Genomic DNA, 21,263 nt, shown 5'->3' on the forward strand with positions numbered 1-21,263 from the left:
GCCGAGGCTGAAGGAAAGAAAATGTCAAGGAAGCTAAAAACTCAACCAACGATAAGTAACATATTAGCGTGTTGTTTGTAAACAATAAAAACAGTGCAAAGCATGGGATGATTCCACTACCTGAAATCCCAGCACACAGGAGGCTGAGGCAGGAGGATCAAGAATGGGCGGCCCTATGACTGTCTCAAAAACCAAACAAGAGCAAACAAACGAATGAGAAACAAATAACACTGTAACACTCTGCTGGGGCTGAAGCTCTGTGGTCGAAAGCTCGCCTGGCACACAGGGAGCTCAAGCCCCGGACTGCGGAATCAAAAGAAAACCAACCATCCAAAAACAAACGACAAAAAAGCACCTGCAGTCAAGGCTTTAGGAAGCGAGGACAGGAGGAGCCAGAGGTTAAGGTCATCAAGTTCAGCCTGGGCTACAAGAAACCCTATCTCAACAAACAAACTAGAAAAGCAACATCCTAACAATTTTAAACAGGCCCAACCCTGCCCTGGTAGTTAGCTGTTCACCTGCCTCAGCTACCCATGCCTACTCCAGTCAAACAGTATTTATAGACGCCAGCAGCTGGCCCTCAGGTACTAGCCTGCCAGTTTATTTTATTTTATTGCATTGATTTTTTTTTTTAACCTAGAGGACTGAGGCGTTCTGTGCCTGGCACGGTGCTTCCACCCTCTTCGCCTCTCCCTCAGGATCCTCAGCCCCTCTACCAACCACCATGTCTTGCTTTCCCATGTGACCGCTCTCACACCCTTTTCTCTCCCCTGCCTGTGTGCACGCAGGGAGCCCCCGGGCCACAGCATCAGCGCTGCACTTCCCTTCTACGTCCATCATCCAGCAGTCGAGTCCGTATTTCACACACCCAACCATCCGCTACCACCACCACCATGGGCAGGACTCGCTGAAGGAGTTCGTGCAGTTTGTGTGCTCTGACGGCTCTGGTCAGGCCACCGGACAGGTGAGTCCAGAGGGCGCAGGAGGCCCTGTAGCTTCATCTCTTTGTCTGTGTGTCTGCCTCTCTGTCTGTCTGTCTGTCCATCTGTCTGTCTAAGGGCTCACGAGGATAGGGCCAAAAGTCTGGAGCATATGTGGACTTGGAGCAGCCCATAGAATCTACCTTGTGGTCCGTTTTAGTGGGCTTGGGGCCAGGGTCTGAGGATAATGCTAGGGCCTGTCTGTTAGGGTCGGAGAGTTGGGGCAGCTGTCCAACCCTCCCTTTGGGGCTTCGTGCCCTTCCTGCTGACCCATGGTTCCCAGCAGGAGTAAGCCTATGATTTGTCCAATCTAGGCCTTGGATCACCACCTCTTCCTAAAATGTAGAGGGTCAAGACTTTGACATATTCTGGACTGAGTTTGCCTGGCCCATCACTGTTGACCTTTGGATTGTTTCTTCTTCATGGTGTGAATCTACCCTGGACTCTGTGGGAGGCATCCCTCGCCCCCACCTGACAGATGCCAGGAGTACCTCCTCCCTCCCAGTAAGGCCATCAAATCTGTCTCTGGCTTTCATTGGCCCCCAGTGTGAAGATAGCTTCCTATGTCAGGGCTCTGAACAAAGGGCTCCCACCTACACTGTGATGGTTCTAGAAAGTCCTTGTGATCCATAATTCCTTGGGACAGTGGGGCTCCCTGCGGATCCCTTCACTATTAGCCAGCCCCAGGGCCTGGTCCAAACTCAAGGTGCTAGGCAAGGGAATTATCCAGGAAGATAATGGGCCAGAGATGCCAGCAGGACATGCTCCATCTCTAGGGGTCACTTGAGATGAGACACAGTGATCCAGACTTGTGGGCAGTTCTGCAGTCCAGCAGCACACGCCCCCGCTCCTCTCTCAGGTGGTACAGAAGATGTTCAGGGGCTTGGGAAGCCGGCTGGGAGAGGCATTCTGGGAGTCCACACCAGAGGCAGTCCAGGGAACCGAGCAGTGGTCCTCGCTTGTCCAGCCAGGCTGCCTCGATGTGCCCCTGGAAGAGGGGGTGTTTTCTGGTTCTGGGGTAGGACTGGCTGGGCTGGGTTCTGCACCCTGGCTCTCTGTCCATCCTGGGACTGGTCCTGTCTCCTCTGGCTTGCACCCCCATCCCCACCCTTCTGCTGTCCTCTTCTTCCCTACCTCTATCCCCACAAGAGTTCCTCTTGCTGACTCTACAGCTTAGCACATTGTCGGCCTTCTTGCCTCTCTGGATTAAAAACTGCCCGTCTTAGAGGGGTAGAGGGGTAGAACTGGCTTCTGGTGGACACTTCAGAGATAGAGCAGACTCCAGAGGGATCCTGCCTAACCTGCAGAGGCAGCCAGGCTCAGAGTCCAGATAAGCAGGACTTAGGGCCTTTAGGTCAATGCAAAGAGTCTCTAAGCACAGTACCGTGGAGAAAGAATGAGTCTGGCTCCTGCCTCTTGAGGGCTGGGTTCTGAGCCCCTCCTGAGGCCTGGCTTGTGTAACAGGGAACACTCACTTTGCCTAAGAGCTGTTTTCTCAGCACAGGTACCTGTTCCACGAGACTGCAGATGGAGGGGTGAGTGGTCGGTCACCTTGCTGAGAGTAACTAATGCTAAGGGGTCGGGAATCCTGTCGGGACTTCCTCTGACCTGAGACTGAGATAAAGCCTGCCGCAGGGACCAGGGGACTTCTGAGGGGAGAGAGGAGATGCACTGCTGTTGGGGACGAGGCCGACTGCTGGGAGAATGGGCTATGCTACTCTCCCCGGCCACAGCAGCGGCAGCCGGCCACAGCAGCAGCAGCCGTCCTCAGCCTTAGCCTATGTGAAGAGTCCACCCAGAGGCCTCTCAGCCTTTAGCTTATTCAGCAGTGGTAGAGCCCAGGAACCCAAGTGTCTACCCAGGCCGTGCTCCTAGCCGTTTGGCCACTGATCTAGAGCCAGCAGGAGCACCTCCCTCACCATCTCAGGAGCCCAGGTAGACCAGCTTTTCGGGAAAATATCCATAGTGAGGAAATACAGACTATTACAGAAGGCTCTCGGGCACCCTAACCGTTCATCCTTCTGCCTGAGACTAGGGTGCTTGTTCTGAAGGTCACATGGATACAGCATCTAAGGTGATGCCAAGGGCTGGAAGAAGGGTTCTGGGTAACAGTGTTTCAGGAGTGGTGAGGGTCCAGTGGGGAGAGTGACTCGGGGAAACAGAATGCGGCCTTCCAGCTGAGGCAAGTGGTGTGCTGGGCCAGCTGTAGACTCCTTTCAGTGCCAACCGAGTTCCTAAGGTAGCAGAGTCAAGACCTTGATATCTTAATGCCTTGACTTATATCTCACCTAGAACTCCAGTGTTCCGGGCCTGGTGAATGTTACTTCTAGACGTAAGTCAGAGTATTATGGCTAGCCCTGTCAAGTGGGATTGTCCTTTTAGATACTCTGGCAGGTGACAGGCTCCCTGCTGTGTCCTAGATGCTTGGAGCCCAGAGAGAAGTCATGAGGCTGTGATCCGTGGGACTGTCCCATTTCCTGTCTGGGAGAAGCATGGAATGAGAGCCAGGCAGGCCATAGACCCCAGGGGAGGGAGAGACTGCTGCTTGGCTCTCACTGAAGCCCCTGCAGAGCTGGGAAGCCCATCCTTTGGTCCTGGTGCTGCCTAGAACCAAGGAGCCTCTCTAAGATGGTATACCTAGCACAGAAGACTCCAGTCCAGGTCACAGACGGGGATGCTGGGCTGCCACTGGTTGTTTGTGCCAGATACTTCAAACTGTCATCCTCAGAGCATGCAGGAATGGCAGAAGAAATAGTGTGTCGGATCGAGCAGGTCGTGAGGGATAAAGGCTCGTAGGTATAAGAACCAGAGTCCAGGTGTGACTGACACGGAGCAGGAGCTGGGCATGGCAGTGCATGCCTGTAATCCCAGCATTTGGAGTAGAGGCAGGAGGATCAGATGATGAGTTATCCTCAGGAGTAAAGCACTTGCCACACACATTTAATGACCTAAGTTTCATCCCTGGAGCCACATAAAGATGGAAGGAGATGAGATGGAGCAGAAAGGACAGCATGGTCCCATGTGAGGAAAAGACCCTGAGGTCCTGCGTCCCGGAAGTGGGCTTGAGTGCTATGTGAGTCTGCTGGCATGCTGGGGTCTGGGGTCAGCTGCTCCCACGATTCTGATGAAGGGCCAAGGGTATCCAAGAATAGGACAGTGAGAGACCAGTATGACTCAGAGATTCTGGCAGGTCCTTGTGTGTGTGTGTGTGTGTGTGTGTGTGTGTGTGTGTGTGTGAGAGAGAGAGAGAGAGAGAGAGAGAGAGAGAGAGAGATGCTTTCAGAGCAGACCTCAAGGGCTACAGGAAGGAGCATCGGGCAGGGCACTCTGAGGTGAGCAGGGCTATCAGGCTGAGTTCTACAGAGTCCAAGGAACTCAGAATGGGAAATGCCTGAGAGAAGACAGAGTGTGGGATAAGAGCCTTGAGTGACCATTGGGGAGAGTGTGTCTTCCTTCTCAAACAGTGGGAAGAGGGCCCCTGAGGTTGCCAAAGGCTCTTGGATCAGACAAGATATCGCTCTGCCTCCAGGCATGGCCAGTGTCGCAGGTGACTTTGGATGAACTGCTTCCCTGCACAGAACCTCAATGGATTCAGCTGTAGAATGGGTAGACTAAAGCTTCCTTGGCATCAAAGTTTACAGTACCATTAGCTTTGAACAGAAGATGAGCTTTCATCCTGCAAGCTATAGGACATGGATTTGTAGCTACCCACTTGATGCCAATAATATCTTCTAAGCCTCAAAAATGGCACTAGATGTGGCCAGTGTCTTCCAAGATGGAGGTGGGGGGGGGGGCATAATGGCCTTGAAGTGGGAACCGTTCCCTTGTGAGTCGTTAGGTCAGACACGGCACAAGTATAATGCCCGGGCCCTGAGGAGCTGGGGGGCTCAAAGTGCCAAGCTGAGCCACTCACTGTCAGAGTGAAGGTGGGCCCACGCCTGTGCCCTCCACAGCTACCCCGCCCCAGGGCTCATTGAAGAGAGTGGGGACAGACTGTCTGACTGGAGACAACTCACCTCCCTGGAGGTAGGGGTTTTCCTGGGGTTTATCTTCCCGTAGGAGGAGCACTGGCCAGGTATAATGATGCACCCTTATAATCTGAGGCAGGAGGTTTACCAGTTTGAGGGCAAGTTGAGAGAGAAAGACATCCCTAGGACTTGTGCCTAAGTGGCCAGAAGGGCTGAAGTTTGCTCCATAGGAAAAGAAAAGCTCGGACTGCTGCGGGTGGGCCTTGAGGGCTCCTTCCCGAGCAGCAGGAGGCATGTTCCAGGTCTCTCCAGGGAAACTGCGCTTGCCAGGGGCTGGGGAGCCTGTGGTGCGTACTTTCTCTGAAGCCTTGACGCTGACCCAGACACGGTCAGGCATGAGGCCTGGAGGAGAAACGAAAGTTTGAGGCCAAAGAGGGCACAAAAGGACAAGGAATGGATCCTGGTGGCAGAATGTCCCTGGCTCCTGAGGGCGTGCGTTATCCAGGGACTCGCTCTTGAAGAACCTCACAGAAGTTGGAGCCACCAATGGCATATTTTCCTCACTGGCTGATCTTTATAGAAAAGGCCAGCGGCCCACTGTTCACAGGCTGAGAACAGGATCTGCTGCAGATAGAATGGAGGGTGAGCGTCTCATACTTACAGCCTCCCGAGCCTCGCTGCCCACTGGGGTGGATGTTGGCAAGTCTACGGGTCTTGGCTAGACAGCCAGCCCCAGATAGGCCCATGGAGGGAGTGTGCCTTTGAGAGCTTGGAGGTGAGCTGGCTTCTCTCTCCAGCCATGAGCGTGGCTGTTCTAGGTGCAGTGGTGTGCACTACTGGGTGATGGCTCATTTCTGTACCTAGAGCATCTTGCTTTAAAAAAAAAAATGACAAATCAGCCACGTGTGGTGGCACACGCCTTTAAACCCAGCCCTTGGGAGCCGGAGGCAGGTAGATGTCTGTGATTTTTGAGGCCAGCCTGGTCTACATGGTGAGTTTGAAGCCAGCCAGAGCTACACAATAAGATCCTGAACAAAAAGAAAGAAATGAGGAGTCACCCGTCGGACACCCCCCTTCTTCCCTCCTCTGCACCATAAGAGGAAAAAGAAAGAAAGAAAGAGACAGAGAGAAACACCCAAGAGACCAAATAGAGGCCTTACGCCCTTCTCCATCCTGTGCCTAGAGGAAAGGACCCTCCCTCCCAGTCCTGCATCTTCCATCAGGAGCGCCTGCTCTCAGGAGCAAGCGGCCGGCCGCGCAGGGGAGCGAGCGTGTGTCTGTGTGTGATGTGCCTTCATGCGTCACTCTATTTATGTTGTTCGCAGCCCAACGGTAGCGGCCAGGGCAAAGTCCCGGGGTCATTTTTGCTACCGCCGCCGCCTCCAGTGGCCAGACCTGTGCCCCTTCCTATGCCTGATTCCAAAACCACCAGCACGGCCCCAGACGGCGCCGCCTTGACTCCTCCATCACCTTGTAAGTGGACGATGAAACCGATACCACAGCGCCCAGCATCCCTGGCCCATCTACACAGTCTCCACTGCAAAAAGAGGAGCAGCCCCTCCCAACAAAGCCCCTACCCAGAGCGCCTCAGAGCCTCCCACCGGATGAGCAGGGTTGAGCCCTGGCCACAGCCTCCAGGGCCTCAGTTACACCAGCCAGCACCCCATGAGCCCTGCCCACTGCTCCCAGCCAGGCCCTGGCCCAGGCCCCCCTGGGGGGCGGGAGGGAGAGTGCAGTGGGGCACTGGGCCGGGGGTGCTGGCGCGGGTAGGGGGGCGGGAGGCACAGCCACGCCATCTTCATGCCTGATTGCTGCTTTTGTTTTTGGTTTTGGTTTTGGTTTTGATTTTTTGGTTTTGTTTTTCAATTTTTTGTTGTTGTTGTTTTGTTGTTCCCTTACACACACCAAAACAAATTAAATGTGACCACAAGGTGATGCCACCGCCATCTTCTTTTTGCCTAGCCCCTCACCTCCATCTGGCCCGTTGGGCCTCTGAAGATGCAGGAGGCTGCTTCCAACGCCTTCTCCCCTGGTCTCCCATTTGGTTGTTTTCTTTCTTCCTCTTCCTCTTCCTCTTCCTCTTCCTCTTCCTCTTCCTCTTCCTCTTCCTCTTCTTCTTCTTCTTCTTCTTCTTCTTCTTCTTCTTCTTCTTCTTCTTCTTCTTCTTCTCTTCTTCTCCTCCTTTCTCCCTTCTTCCCATCCTCCCATCCTTTCCTTTCTCTCCCCTCAGTTCCTTTCCCAGGTTGTAAGTTTCAAGGAGAAGGGGGCACCGGGTCCTGACTTCTTCTTTTTCTTCTTCCCTTCTTCCCTCCCTCCCTCCCCTCTTCTTTCCTTTTTTCCCCCTTTAAATTCAATGACAAATGTTGCCAAAAGGAGGAGAAGAAAACTCTTAAGTGGACAGCTAGACCCAGCTAGACCCGACGTGAAGGACAGGAGGGGCAGAAGGCAGGCCGCTCACTCTCTCGGGCTGGTCCAGGGATGGGCAGAGCTCTGAGCCGTACTGTGCAGGGGTGGCTGGGAGGGTGGCCCATGTCAACACTCCTGTCCGGTCGCGCTCTCTCCTTCTCTCCCTCCTGTGGTTTGAGTTCTCTCCCCCCACCCTGCTCTTCCCATACCATCTCCTCATTTGCATCCGCCATTAGACATGATCACAGTCACTGGAGGTGGGCAGAGTGGGGGAGGGAACCAGGCTGGAGCACACTTCTGGAGAGAGGCGGACAGAAACTGGTGAGCATGTCCTGAATGTGTCTGGTGTAGACAGGGGTGGCCTCCCAGGCAAACTATGACATTCCATTTTCTCCGGGGACTGTTTCCTACCTGTCAGGTTCAGCTGAATAATGCCCCTCAGAGCTCAGGGGTGTTGGGTGTATTTTTCCCCGGGGGACACTGGACAGCTGCCCCTCCCAGGTGGCTGAGCTTTGGGGCTCTGTCTATGGCCTCTTTCTCTGTCACCTGGCCTAGCACACTAGCACGTGGATGGGAAGGGAAGCATGTACCTCAGCTTCTCTGCCACAGCACAAGCCAGGCAGCCAGGCCACAGGCTCTTTTGTGACCACTCCTGCTGGCTCAGCCCTCCACTGGACCCCTGTGAGTTCCTGAGCCACTTGCCAACCGATGGGACTGCCCAAGGTGGTAAGTGGTGCAGCCCCTGGCGAGGCTGTGGGGCTGGAGAGGTGGCCTGGATTCGAGCAAGGGCCGGTGCCTAGCCAGGCTGCTCCAGGCTGCCCAACTCCCACTGCCCTTCTACAAGCAGAAAAGCTAGACACTCCACTGGTAAACCTGGTGCCAGCCATTGTCTCAGGCTATAGGACAGAATTAGACCCAAGGGATTTCAGCTGCAGCCTCAAGGGCCTTTCCTCACCCCAGCCTTGAAGGCTGAGACAAGAGGTTATGCGTGTGTTCCTGTCACGGAGAGGAAGGGCTTGGAGCCTGGCCTCCCAGCTGCAGCCCCTCACTCCTTCCTTCCTGCTGTCAGTCTGCCCTGCAGCACAGCTAACCTAGTTTCTCCCTTTCTCAGCCGCCCAGAGAGGCAGTGCCCAGGTGGGTCCCGTAGCCTGATCTGGTCTCTCCCTCTCTCCGCTCCCCTACCCCCCACAGCATTCACAACGACAGGCGCCTCCTCTGCCAACCGGTTTGTCAGCATCGGATCCCGGGACGGCAACTTTCTGAACATCCCACAGCAGTCTCAGGTAGGAGATGCCCGGATGCACGCAGAGCTGTGCACACAGGGAGCAACACATCTGGGCATGAGAGAAAACCCTGGGAGCCTTGGGGGAGGGCTGTTCCTTTCCAACTGCACACCCAGGCTTCTGCCCAGCTGAGCAGCCTCCCTAGGCAGCCTCAGGCTCCCTGGCTAATCAGCTAATTGGATAATTAGCTCTAACAGCCCTGGACCTGGGAAAGGCAGCCCAAGGCCAGAGGCCTCTGGGCCATCCTGATGGTGCAAAGATGAAAGTCTGAGGTACTAACTAGGAAGAGAGCCCTCGCCTGGACCTCTTCCTGTCCTGCCTAACCCTGGCCTTCCCTGTGTCCCCAGCAATGGGTGAGGAAGGGACAAAGTAGGTCTGGTGGGCCGCATGCCCTCAGACTGCATCAACGGTGAGCTGGCTGCAGTCCTGGAGGCCTCCCACCTAAGTCCCCATAAGTCCCATAAGGAGGAAGGTCAGGCTGCTGGAGTCCCCAGTCCCTACTGATGCCACCCCCATTTCTCCAAAGGAGAGAAGCCAAACTTGCCCTCCAGCCTGAGGTCCCCAGACTGCCTTGAGAATTCATGTGCACATGTGTGCACACGGACATCTCTTGTGTGCTTGTATCTAGAAAGGATGAAAAGAGTGGGCAAGAACCAGGACACTTGGAACACAGGGAGGACCCACCTTGGGGACACAGGGAGGACCCACCTTGGGGACAGGCCAGGGGCAGCTTTAGAGGGACAGGGCTTTCAAAAAGAGCCCACAAATGGTCTTCTTTTTGTAAATTTTATGAAAACACTTCCTTGCTGGCTTCCTGGGAAATCCACCCTACTCAGAGCCTCAGGGCCACCTCTGCTGGCTCCTGCCCCGCCTCTGCCGAGGCCCCAGTCCAGAGAAAGTTTGGTCGATGGAAGTTTTGTGTGTGCGCTCGGAGGGTCTTTTCTTTTTCTTTCTTTCTTTTCCTTTAAAACACACACACACACACACACACACACACACACACAACTTAGCCAAACTTCAGAGCTCCCTAGTGGTGAGGAGGGAGGAGGGAACTTCAGCCCCCTCCAGCCTCCCACCCCCTTTCCCCAGAGTCACGTCTGACCCGTCTGGTTTCCAGGAGCAACCAGACATGATGTAACACCCAGATGAACTTGAACTTGGGGGTGTTGAGAAGAAAAACAATGGCTCTGAGCAGGGTCTGGAGCAGCCCACTCTGCTCTGTGCCAGGGAGGCCGAGAAGGCCCTGCTGGCAGAAGGTGGGAGGGGCCAGAGGAAGGGGCAGCAGGGGCCTCCCTCCCAGCCTGGGCTGGCACCGTGAGCAGGCCAGCACTGCTCCCTCCCTCTCCTCCCGCCAGCGCCAGCATGCGTGCTCCACTGCAGCTAGAACCCTCGCTTCCCCCCCCCCCCGCCCCCTCCCGCCCTGTTTTCTCTTCTTCACTTTCTCTGCTCGCTTGACTTGGCTGTTTTGAGGCCAAGTCAGAGTTTGAGGCAAGTTTAGGAAACAATCTCTCTCTCTCTCTCTCTCTCTCTCTCTCTCTCTCTCTCTCTCTCTCTCTCTCTCTCTCCTCTCTCTCTCTCCCTCCTTCCCTCTCTCCCTGCCTTATGTCACAGGTGGGGAAATGAGTCCTCACCTGATCCAGGGTCCTTGGCTGGTCAGGTGTGTCTGGGGAAATGAGAGTTAGACACCCCAGAGCAGGAGCCCTTGGGCCTAGGGGCAGGCAGAAGGCAGCAGGGGGACAATCAGGAGTGGTTTCCACAGTAACCAATGACTTTAGCTGATCCTTGGAACACCAGATGGAGACAGGACAATAGAATGAGGGAAGAAAAGAAAATTTTAGCAATTTTATCATTCTCTAAACAGTGCTTTTTAACTTAGTTTTAATCAATTTTGGGCCTGGCTTGGAAAGCAGAGAGGGGGTAAGGAGAGAAAACCGGGCTGGCCTTGACAACAGACCCCTGCTCCCCAGGCCTGCGTGGAGGCCTTCCTAAGTCCCCATGCTGCTCTTGGGACTGCAAAGCTGTACAGTTCGGGAGCCAGCTCAGACCTTGGTGTGCCCCCTCCCCACCCTCCGTGTCCCAGGTGTCCTCCACCAGCCTGTGTCTGTTAGAGAAGCAGAGAAAGAGTAGCTCCCATGGCCTGGAGCAGTGGTATAGGAGTCCCCCCTATACCATTGTATAGCCAACCCTCAGGCCTCAGAGAACACCAGAGCTAGAAGCCCAGAACTCGCTCACTGGCCTCCCTGCTCTGTGAGGAAGCTCGGTCCCGAGTTTCCACTTCACTTTCCCAGGTCCTTACCTGGCTTTTAGTGAGTGGACAGGGGGGACTCTGGGCAGCTGCCTGGGACCCCCCAGAGGGAGGCAGGCCTCCTCTGCACATCCTGCCGGGTACTCATCCAGTAGGCACTCAGCATCACCGAGAGACAGCACCCTTCGCTGTCGCAGCCCATATCCACATTTCTGGGTGTCTGCCCATGGCACCTCTGTCTCCTCCGCGCTGGCCATATGTAGCAGTGCGCACCGAAATTAGTTAGAGCAGAGCGTGGGGCTGGAGAGAGCTCAGTAGCAGTATCACCTAACATTCCTGAGGGACAGGGCTCAGTCTGCACACCTTATTCCACGGGTCACAGTTCAGAAGTGCCCGTGCTCAGTAACCACGACGCTCTCAGTGACGGCCTTGGGCAGCACACCTAAGATACCAGTGCCGCAGAAAACTCTAGAGGCTCTTTGAAGGTCGAACTTTATTTTATTTATGTGTGTTCGAGTAGCCACATGAGTGTGTGTCATGCTCGGCTGTGGCGTGCGCACCACTGAATGCCTGCGGAGAGCAGAAGACATGGCTTTTCAGTCATTTCTCTCTTTCCGCCTTTAGGTCTAGGGGTTGAGTTCAGGTCCTTACTTGCCGGGACTAAAGGAGCAAGATACTACTTCTCCAAATCCATTGCTAATTCTCATGTTTAGTGACCCCATTTCACATGGGCACTTAATGCCCTCCCAAACCAGAGCCTGAGAGCCAGGGTCTGGCATGAGCTGATCAATATTGGAAGAGTAATGTTTTTTGTTTTTTAAAATAAGAGTTGGAACCCAGGGTCTCAGATATGCTAAACAAGGCCACACTCCTAGCCCCAATAGTGGTGGGGTTTCTATTTTTATTTTCTTTTTGAGCCAGGCGGGCCTCAGACTCGGTCCCTTTGTGCAGCCTCATGTGTGTTGGAATTACTAGAAAGTTTCATCACACCTAGGTCCAATAGTATATTTTGTTTCTCTGAGTTTTGAGACAGTGTCTGACTCTGTAGCCCAGGCTGGCCTAGGACTGCTGGGAAGTCCTGGCTGTACTCAGATTTCACATAAGCTTCTTGCCCCCATCTCCTGAGTGCTGAGATTATAACAAGCCACCACTTCTGGCTTCCAATAGTGTGTTTATTTTTGAGACAGGGTGTCTCAATGTAACCCTGGTTGTCCTGGAACTTACTATGTAGACCAGGCTGGCCTCCAACTATTGAGATCCACCTACTGGGATTAAAGTCATGTACTACCATGGCTGGCTCCAGCAGTATTTTAAACATTGGAAAATTTCACATGAAATTCTGCCTGGATCTCTGGCTTCTTTAGAAGAGTCGGCCACTCGAGGAGCCTGGTGCCTTCACGCCAACTTAATAGGCTGGCTGGACTCTACCTAGGCAGAGCAGACATCCCCATCCAGCCTGCTCATGAACGCTGCACGGGCAGCACACAGGGTCACGGGCTCTCACCGGCTCTGCACTGGAGCTCTGACGCCTGTGACTATAAGCAGGTCGAGATCATGCATTCTGTGTGTGCCTGGCATCGGTGTGGGCTTGGGACAAGGGTGGAATGAGGCAGCATCTGGTGTGTATAGTTTATATCTGGTGTGTGTGTGTGTGTGTGTGTGTGTTTGTGTGTGTGTGTTTGGCTCTGTCTGGTCCTGTAGACCCAAGTCTAGGACTGAGAGCTCCAAAATTATATACCCCCAGGTGCAGTGTCAGGGACCCTCGTTTTGTTGTAATGTACCATCCCAACACATGCCAGGTATACCCAAGGAAGAACAGGTCTGGAGAAGAGTCTTCCATTCCCTCCTGGGCAGGAAACCAGACTCAAGCCTTTGATGGAGGGCGTTGCCAAGCAGCCAGCCCCAGGGGTCCACCCTGTGTATGCTGCGTGTTCACTGCCAGCAGGGCCCTATATACGGGAAGGCAGCGCCCCCTGCTGGCTGCCCTAGGGAAGCACTCTCCACCGCAGGGTGCTTCAAGCTCCTTCCCCAGTCTGGTGCCCTAAAGGCCCACGACGACCGACCGACCATTCAGGGTGGGTGGGCTCTGGCCCCCTCCCCCAGGCCTGGCCCTAGTAGGAACTGAAGACATGTGGTTCCCGGCCCCCAAGTCTTTCAGCCTGAGGGACAGGACTTTGGCTGGGATGAATTCATGCTTTTAATCCAAACGGGCAGAAAGAGATCTCAGCAGGCACTCTAGCTGCGCCACCCCCACCCTATCCCCCAACCCCTGTGGGTACAAAAGCCCCAGCCTGGCATCCTCCCCACCTTCCAGGTCCCACACAAAAACCTAAACAATTGCAAACATGGCCAGATCCCAGGTCTGTGCCAGTGCCAGCCATGGGGGTCCCACCCGCTGGGCACCGTGCCCACGGGAAGGCCAGCTGGACTCTTGCACTGGGGTCTGGGGGGGATTCCCTCAGAGGGTGGAGAGAAGGATTTGGCTTCCTCCATTGGGGTCTGCTGCTCAGCACCCCGGCCCCTCCTCCTGAGGTTGGGGATCACGGGGTGGGGGATGAGATGGGAGTTGGGACCTGCCCCAGCTGTTCTCACGGTCGCTTTTTTTTTTTTCCTGGTCCCATTACAGTCCTGGTTCCTCTGATTAAGATCAACAAAGAAACAACAAAATTAAAAAAAAAAAAAAAAGAGGTTCCTCAAAATGGGGGAGAAGAAATTTTGAGACATGGAATTATCCCCCAGCCCAGCCCCACCGAAAAGCAAAACTTAGCCGTCGTCAGCCACTCAGCCCTCCCCTCCTCCAGCCCGGGTACCCCTGCGGTCCAAAGCCGCCCAGTTCTGGGAGCCCTCGGAAGGGGTCTCAGCGGAGTTGTACACCAGCAGCCAAGCAGAAAGAAGCGTGCGAAGCGGACTCTGCTAAGCAGAGGACAAACAGAAAGAAAGGACAAGACTGCCTTCCTCCTACCCAGCCCGGCCTTCCCAGGAAGGAGCAGCCAGCTCCCTGGCCGGCTTCCCCGGCAGTTCCCGGGGACCCCACCCTCCGCTGGATCTAAGCTTCCCTTGGAGCCCAGAGGAACAGCTCGTAACGATAGCAGACATTCGAGCTCCCCTCCGGACTTCGTCTTTGCTCCCTCTCTCTCTCGCCCTTCCCGGGAGCCTCTGCTCAGGCTCCCGGCCCCAGCTGCTCTGGACCAGGCTAGGACGTTCCCGGGGTGGGTAAGGGATGCGCCTTAGAGCTAGCTGAATTCAGCCTGAGTCCAGAATAGAGGGTGTTCCGCCACCCCATTTTGAACCGCCCGGGCAGTTCTCGGGCTGGACCCCCTCTGTACAGCACACAGGAAAGTCAGAAGGCTCCGGACTAGACGCTCAGCCCAGCGTTGGCACCCTCTGCCACGCCCGCAGGCCGCGAGGGCTCTTGCCCTCTGCCACGCCCCTAGTGAAGGGAGTCGGCCCCAGGTCGCTCCGCACCCCAGCCCTGCATGCAGGTGCCCTCGCTCCGCCCCTCTGCCCTGCCCCTGCCCCTGCCGCACACAGCCCTCCAGGGGCCGGCTGAGACTGGAGCAGAAAGGGCCCCGGAGCTGAGCGAGGACAAGGCGGCCTCCACCTGCGCTAGGTAGGCGTCCTGCTGTCGAGACTTTGAGTTCCTGTGGAGGGTCGGGGTGGGGGGTCACCCTTTTAAAAAGAGTGTTCTGGAGCTTTCTGGTCCCCTTCCCACCACACCCCGTGGCCACTTCTCCCTAGATTTTAGCTCTAATGTCTTTCCTCTTTATTTAGGGGTGGGGCAGTCATTGTTTGGGTCTTTTGCTGTTGCAGTTGGGAACTCCTCTGTTTGAGCAACTTGGGAACAATTTCGTAACACACCACAGGAAGCAGCTCTTCTCCCGGGCCCCTCCCCCTGTAAGGGATGGTGGAGGCTTGTCCAGAGGGTCTTGAGAAGCCCCCTGGGAGGGAGGGGAGCGCGAGCACGCCAGCCCCCCTGCAGGGTGACTGGGCCCCTCTGGCTTGTCTTTCTGTGCCTTACTCCTCCTTCCCCGCACCCCCCTCCCAGGCCCGTTCTCAAGGCCTTGCGCCTCTCTCTCCGGTTTGAAAACACAAAGCACAGGTCAGGATCCTCCGAAAGTCGGTCCAGCATTGCACCACGTGGGGGTGGGTTGTGGGCTTTATTTATTGAGAATCTAGTTGGTGAGGCTGCGGCCCTGAGCAGGCGAATGGCCGCTAGCTGGGGGCTCGGGGCTGCGAGGCGGCTGTCCTGGCGCTCTGAGTGGAAGTTGAGCGAAGCCCTCCCCTGCGGCGTCGAGGGCCAGGCCGGGGTGGACATCCCGTGGGGGGGGGGGCCTCCCTGTGCGAGGGGAGGGAACCCCAGGGTGGGGGGCCGGGCGGGCCGGGCGTGACGCGCGGTCAAAGTGCAATGATTTTTCAGTTCGGTTGGCTAAACAGGGTCAGAGCGAAGAGCTAAAGGGGGGTCCCTGCCCGGCCGCGTGCGCCTCTTCGGTTGGTCGAGGACAGTCGGGCTGTGGGCGCTGTGGGATTGCGGGGCACAAGCCCCGGGCGAGGTCAGAAGCTGCAGGCCAGCTGGGCCGGGGCCCAAGGTGCCCGGAGAAGCACCCTCGGGAGGACTTGGGTGGGGATGGCGCTCCTTTCCCAAGTGGTGGTGTGAGGGGCAGGCAGGGAGGATGAGGGCGACAGATGTGGGGACGTGTTTAGGAGAGGAAACAACCCACAAAAAAAAATATAGGGGAAATTAACCTTTTTTTTTTTTCATTGAACCAAGTGCAATGCATCAGAGAGTTTTCCTATCTTTGTATGTTAAGAGATTAAGAAAAAAAATTCTATTTTTGTTGTAATGTCCTCGCGGCTCTGGGGACGCTAAAAGAACTGGGCCTGCCCTGCCCTTAGCGGGGACGAAAGCTGACTGTTTTCCTTTTTTCCTTTTACCCCCCCTTTTTGATAGTTTTCTGGGTTTTTGTTTGTTGGTTTGGTTGGTTGGTTTTTTTTTTTTTTTTTTTTTTTTTTTTTTTTTGCCGTTTTCCTGCGTTGAGGATAATCTGGGGTTTTTAATTTGTTTCGTCGTTCAGTTTCGGTGGGAGGGCTGAAGAAAACGTTTAAAAAACACCTCGACATTTAAAAAAAAACCAACACAAGATCAAAAGGAAAAGGACGAGAGAAAATTATTTTTAAGATAATTAAACATAAAAACCCTGGTGCTTATTACATTATAAAGTACGTTTTTAAAAACCCACAAACTATTATACATACGTTTATGAATCAATTAAATACTCTGCACTTGTTAGGAACACGCATATCCCTTCTTTGTTGAGTTTAACGGAACGGGACAGCGGCGTGCGCCCCGCGGCTGGGCTGCTCTGGCCGCGGGTCTCCCCAGGCGCCCCCTTCCCCCTCCCTCGCCCCCTCCCCCTCCGGGCACTGGGGCGCGGCGGGGGTCCCCGGCCCCCTCCCCCGCAGAGGTCAATGCCAACGAACAAACGTCCCTTTTCCCTCCCTCCCCACTCCGAGCGCCCTTCTTTGAGCCAGACGCCAACTTGACCCTCACCAGCATTAATCAGGAGCGCGCTCAGCAAGTTGGTAGTTTCCTCCCCGACCCCTTCCCGCGGAACACCACTCTCCCCCTCCCTCCGGGAGGCTCGATGCTCCAGGACAGGTCCAGCCATGCTGACAGGTCGATTTGCCCAGGCCCGCGCCCGCACGCACGCACGCACACAGCCCGGCACACATCCCCACCCTACCCCGCAACCAGCCCTGTCGACTGCCTTACACACCCGCCCCCGCGCTGGCCGGCCGACCTAGTGCCTTGTTCTCACCCCCGTGCTGGCGGAGCGGACGCCGCGCTCTGGGTCCCAGAGGGGCCGGGTGGCTCAGACGACCCACCGTTTCCCCACCCCGACCGTGCTGAACGGACCCCACCCCCCACGAGAGAAAAATAAAGGAGCAATAAAGTTATGAGAACTTTGTCCCCCAATCGAGAGCCCTAGGGGCACCCCAGCCCCACCTCTGCTCCCCTCACCCCATCCACCCTCGGGGCGTCCCCCCCTGCGCAAGCCAGCTGGGGCCAGCCCCCGCTTTGGCCCCTCTTGGGAGATCCGTGCGCCCCACCAGCACCAGCATCGCGGACCGCAAAGGCCGCCCGTCCCGTCAAACAAGTTTCTTCTTAGGCTAAGAAACGCAGTATATACGAGTATCTCTCTATATATAGTACTAATGGTTTGGTGTGCTTCCCCTTAGCGTCCCTTCCCTCTGCCCCTCTTGCAGCCTGGTCTCCCTTCTCTGCCCTCCAGTCCCCCTCCCCCGTCTCTGCACTGAGATACATAAGAAACAAGGGTAGTTTACTGTCTGTTTTGTTTTCTGGGTTTTCAGTGTCCTAGCGGAATGCAAGTAGGCAGCCAGCCCGTCTGTCCCCTCTCCGCCCGCCCCGCCCCGCCCCCGTCACTGCGCTTCTGTTATACCATCTTTGCCTGACTCTTCGGCTTCTCCATTGAATGGCTAATGTGTATGTGAAATAAAGAAATAAAGAAAAACAAATGCAAGAGTGCCCGAGTCTTCGTCGTCGCGGTTAACAGGATCATGGATCAAGCGCAACCTGTTGGGCTTCCTGGGGTAGGTGTTCTCACACGCTCGTCTAGGGTCATCCTGCCTCCAGCAGGGGGCGCCGATGAGACGTGCGAAGGCTTCCAGACCCTTCCCCACCTCCCTCAGGACTTGGGGATCCCATGGCCACTTGGCCTTCCTGACTCTCTAGCCTCGCCCTGGCAAGAGGGCACTGGCAAAGCCACTGCAAGTTGCCTGCGGGGAATTTTTCTTAAGAGTTTGGGGGCGGGGCGGGGCGGGGGAGGGCTAGCATCGCGGGTCACCCTTCCAGACAGCTCCAGGGCGTTTTCCTCATCTGGGCGACCTGAGATCCTTTTACAGGGAGTTCACTGAGCAGCCGGTGAGGCGCCGCTGCCTCGGGTCACCGCACCTCAGGACTCAGGGCCGTCTGCTCCATCTTGATGGGTCGCACTGACCCATTGGGGTCGCCATCGCAGTCCCCAGGAAGCACGGGCTGCGAACGTGCACTCTCTGCTCGGTGTCCCGCCCCGCAGCGAGCGCTGCCCTCCAGGCCCCGGTGCGCAGGTGGCTTGCGGGACCCGGGCGCGCTGGGACCGGAGGCCAGCACAGCCGCTTGGTCTCGCAGCAGCCGCACCAGGAAGCCGATGTACTTCATGGCCAGGCGCAGCACCTCGTTCTTGCTGAGCTTCCGGTCGGGCGGGTGGGTGGGCAACAGCTTCCTGAGCTCTGCGAAGGCGCCGTTAACGTGCTGCTGCCGCCAGCGCTCGCGGCTGTTGGTGAACACTCGCCTAGCCACCTTCTGGGGTTGGTGCCCTGAGGACCCAAGGGATAGCATCAGCGTAGAGGACAGAGGGCGCCCACTGCTTTGTCCCCCAATCGAGAGCCCTAGGGGCACCACCAGCACCCATGTGGGGCTTGAACCCAGACTGTGGGCTGCGAAGACATCAGGACGGCTGAGCCTGATTATGCCGTGATGACAACGCTGTGATCCCTTGAGAAGCCCACCCTGTGGTTTCACTCCTAGCAAGTGTATTCCTGGGTTCTCCAAGGTCCTGTTCTTGCCTGCTGTGGGCCTGTGGGTGGCTGGTGTCCTATCTGATGGCTGTGGTTGTGTGGGGTCATGCTCTGTGGTTGTGGCTGTTGTATGTGTGGCTGAGGTTCTGAGGTTGCCTGTGGTCTCATAGCTCTGTGTGATCCTAATCCAAGGCTGTCTCTCATGACTGTATTTTCAGGGCTTGGGGAGTGTCATCTTGTGGCTGCCATATGCTACTGTGGCCATGTCTCCGGCTATAATGCTTGGCTTGTTGGGGGACTCACATAACCCAGGTTGGTCTCTGAACTGGTTCTCTTGCCTCAGTCTGGATTACAGGGGTTAGCCCCCAAGCTAGGCTCAGTACTGTGGTCTTGCATTAGCTTTCACTTGTGTGGGTTGTCCCGTGTTGGGGGGGAGGTATGCACCTCCCAAAATACCTCTCCCTGTGGCAGATTCCAGGTCAATCAGACATGAGCTGCAGACACCCCACAACTACACACATAGACACACATAGACACACAACTCACCATCGACCAGGTCCAGCTCACTGTGGCTTGGTCTGCGCTTCAGCCGGCTGTTAGGGAAGATGCCGAAGGGTCCTGCTGGCCCAATGTAGACACTGTAAGGGGTTGCGGGTCATGAACACTTCGTAGGCAAAGGCCCTAGCCCCCAAACCTAAGCACTGCCCATAGTCCCAGCTGCCCGCTGACCTGTTGAGGAAGGGGTGAGGGTGGTAGTGAACAGCCAGGGTGGGTGGAGCCGTTCCCAAGGCAGCTAGCTGCAGCAAGGAAGGTCGAAAGGCACTGAGCTCCGTGGTGGGCACGGCTGCCCCCGTGGGCCTGCTGTGTCCCAGGTTTATCACCGGCACGCCAGGGGGCAGCCAGGGGTTGCACGTGTTTCCGTGGTCCACCTCCTCTGCAGGAAGGGGCCCAGGTGAGGCGGGCTTAGGGAGCGGAGCAGGTGCCGGGCTGGAGGCGCACACCACCTCAGCTTTCTCAGTCATGGCGGAACCCACCCCTGCTTGGGCCTGGGGTGGGCACATGGGCCCCAAGAAGGCAAACCTGCAGAAGGCAGTGGAGTTACTGGGGAGGAAGGCCAAAGACCATCTTTTTCCCACCTGTTTAACCTGAGCTTTTCAATATAAGAGCACTCTGAGGCGAGAAAGAGATTGGGGGTTCCATAATCAAAGGTAGAAAGGCGGACTTAGAAACTGGTAGGCCCTGAAAGGAGGGCCTTCTCCACAAGAGGGGGTGTCTACCGGATGCTAGCAGCGTTGACCCCACGAGTTGTCTGTAATAGGCATCTTCCCCAGTGTCTGAACCAGGTCCCATCTTTCAGAATCTCTCCTACCTGCAGCTGGGATCCTTTGACAAGACCCTGAGTCTCCAAGGTTCACCCCATGCCACCTCTCCGTGGCTGTTCCAGGGGCCTCTACCCTTGCTGAAACCAGTTCCTCTTATTATAAGGCCCCTGCTTACCACGTTTGCTGGGCTCTAGGGTCTGGGGTATCCTGCCAATGTGTGACTCCCCACATTGCTGCCCTGTTTTCCCCCAACTGGGGAAGCTCCCCACCCCCTCACTTAGTGGGTCCCAGCTAATGAATGAATAAGTGAACTATCAAACACCGAACACAGGCACAGACACTCCTCAAACGTTCAAACCATCTTTTCTTACCCTGTAGCAGTTCCCACAGCTTGGAGGACCCAGCTGTGTGGTCAGGTGTATCAGCCCAGGTCAGGAAGCAGTTTCCACTGTCCAGTTCGGCCAGTGTGCACCCCCAGGTGGTCCCGTTGGGCCTCAGAGCTGGGCTGCGCCACCTCCCGGACTACTACAGAGGGCCTGAGTAGCCTCGGAGGAGGCGTCGTGGTGGGTACCTCCAAGAGAAAGTGAGCTGCTCCTGGACCGACCCGCCCTTTCCCCGCCCCCGACAGCCTGGGTTCCTCCCTCTTACCCCCTGGCGCAGAGGCCAGAGGATGCTGGGCCTGTGCAGATAAGGGTCTGGCTGCCTGGCCGTGGCTGATAAGGCCCGAGAGGAAACCGGCGGGCAGGGATCATGGAGTGCGCACCTCCTGGTCCACCCCGGCTAGTCACCCTTAGGGGCTTGCTGCCCCCCAGGCAATGGAAGACCCCCAACCTTCAGGACCCCAGCGCCAAAACACATGCAAAGGGGAAAGGAGGCAAGGCTGCCTCTGGTATCCTCTGAGGTCCGTCTGGCTTTGAACCCCACCCCCTATGCTGATGGGGTGGAAGGGCCCCTTCCGGTCCTCTGAGGCCCCATGACCCTTGGGCCTCAGCCTAGTTCCTCTTTTTTACAGATCCCCTTGTGGACTGCACCGCCCCTGCTCCCCAACCCCCTGCACACACACCCAGGAATAGGGCTCCGGAAGGGGACAATTCTGGTAATGGCCTTGCTGTGTCCTGACACCGTGGTGCAGGTGGCACTTCTAACGTATTTCCAAGCCCAGGAGGGCAAAATGAGTGTCAAAGCCTTGAGTTTCCCAGAAGCTGCTCCCAAGTTCCCCAAGATGCCACCGAGCCACACCACAACTAGGTGGTGTCTCTCCTGGCAGGTAGTCTGAATTCTGGAAACTTAGGGACCAGAGAGGTGGCTCCCGGGGCTAACAGCACTTGTTGCTCTTGCAAAACGCTCGGGTTTCGTTACCAGTATCCACGTGTGGCTCATAACCACAACTAGCCCCAGTTCTAAGGGAACTGCCATGGTAACTGAGGGCACCAGACAAGCACGTGGTACACACATGCATGCAGGGAAAAGTCAAAAGAAAAAAA

At 56.1% G+C, this 21,263-nt stretch overlaps 2 protein-coding genes across 7 annotated transcripts in view; one reads left to right on the top strand and one right to left on the bottom strand.

Annotated features, from left to right (window-relative positions):
* Nfix (nuclear factor I X) overlaps positions 1 to 15,638 on the top strand; it is a 94,274-nt gene extending 78,636 nt beyond the window's left edge. For 4 of the 6 annotated variants that reach the window (XM_052167188.1, XM_052167184.1, XM_052167186.1 and 1 more), the window contains 4 exons: positions 789 to 964; positions 6,274 to 6,421; positions 8,546 to 8,637; positions 13,509 to 15,638. In XM_052167188.1, coding sequence (XP_052023148.1) covers positions 789 to 964; positions 6,274 to 6,421; positions 8,546 to 8,637; positions 13,509 to 13,523 — 431 coding nt within the window. In that variant the 3' untranslated portion in view covers positions 13,524 to 15,638. The remainder of the gene's footprint in view (positions 1 to 788; positions 965 to 6,273; positions 6,422 to 8,545; positions 8,638 to 13,508) is intronic. The other 2 variants (XM_052167190.1, XM_052167189.1) reach the window with 1 other exon arrangement.
* Positions 15,639 to 17,416: 1,778 nt separating this feature from the next.
* On the bottom strand, positions 17,417 to 20,688 carry Lyl1 (LYL1 basic helix-loop-helix family member). The gene is made up of 4 exons (XM_052167191.1): positions 20,151 to 20,688; positions 19,187 to 19,537; positions 19,004 to 19,095; positions 17,417 to 18,256 (listed from the first exon to the last, which is right to left on the bottom strand). The coding sequence occupies exons 2-4, from the start codon at positions 19,516 to 19,518 to the stop codon at positions 17,844 to 17,846; spliced, it is 837 nt and encodes a 278-aa protein (XP_052023151.1). The 5' UTR covers positions 19,519 to 19,537; positions 20,151 to 20,688; the 3' UTR covers positions 17,417 to 17,843.
* Positions 20,689 to 21,263: the final 575 nt, after the last annotated feature.

Source organism: Apodemus sylvaticus, chromosome 21 (assembly GCF_947179515.1).
Source record: "Apodemus sylvaticus chromosome 21, mApoSyl1.1, whole genome shotgun sequence".
Taxonomy (NCBI): Eukaryota; Metazoa; Chordata; class Mammalia; order Rodentia; family Muridae; genus Apodemus; species Apodemus sylvaticus.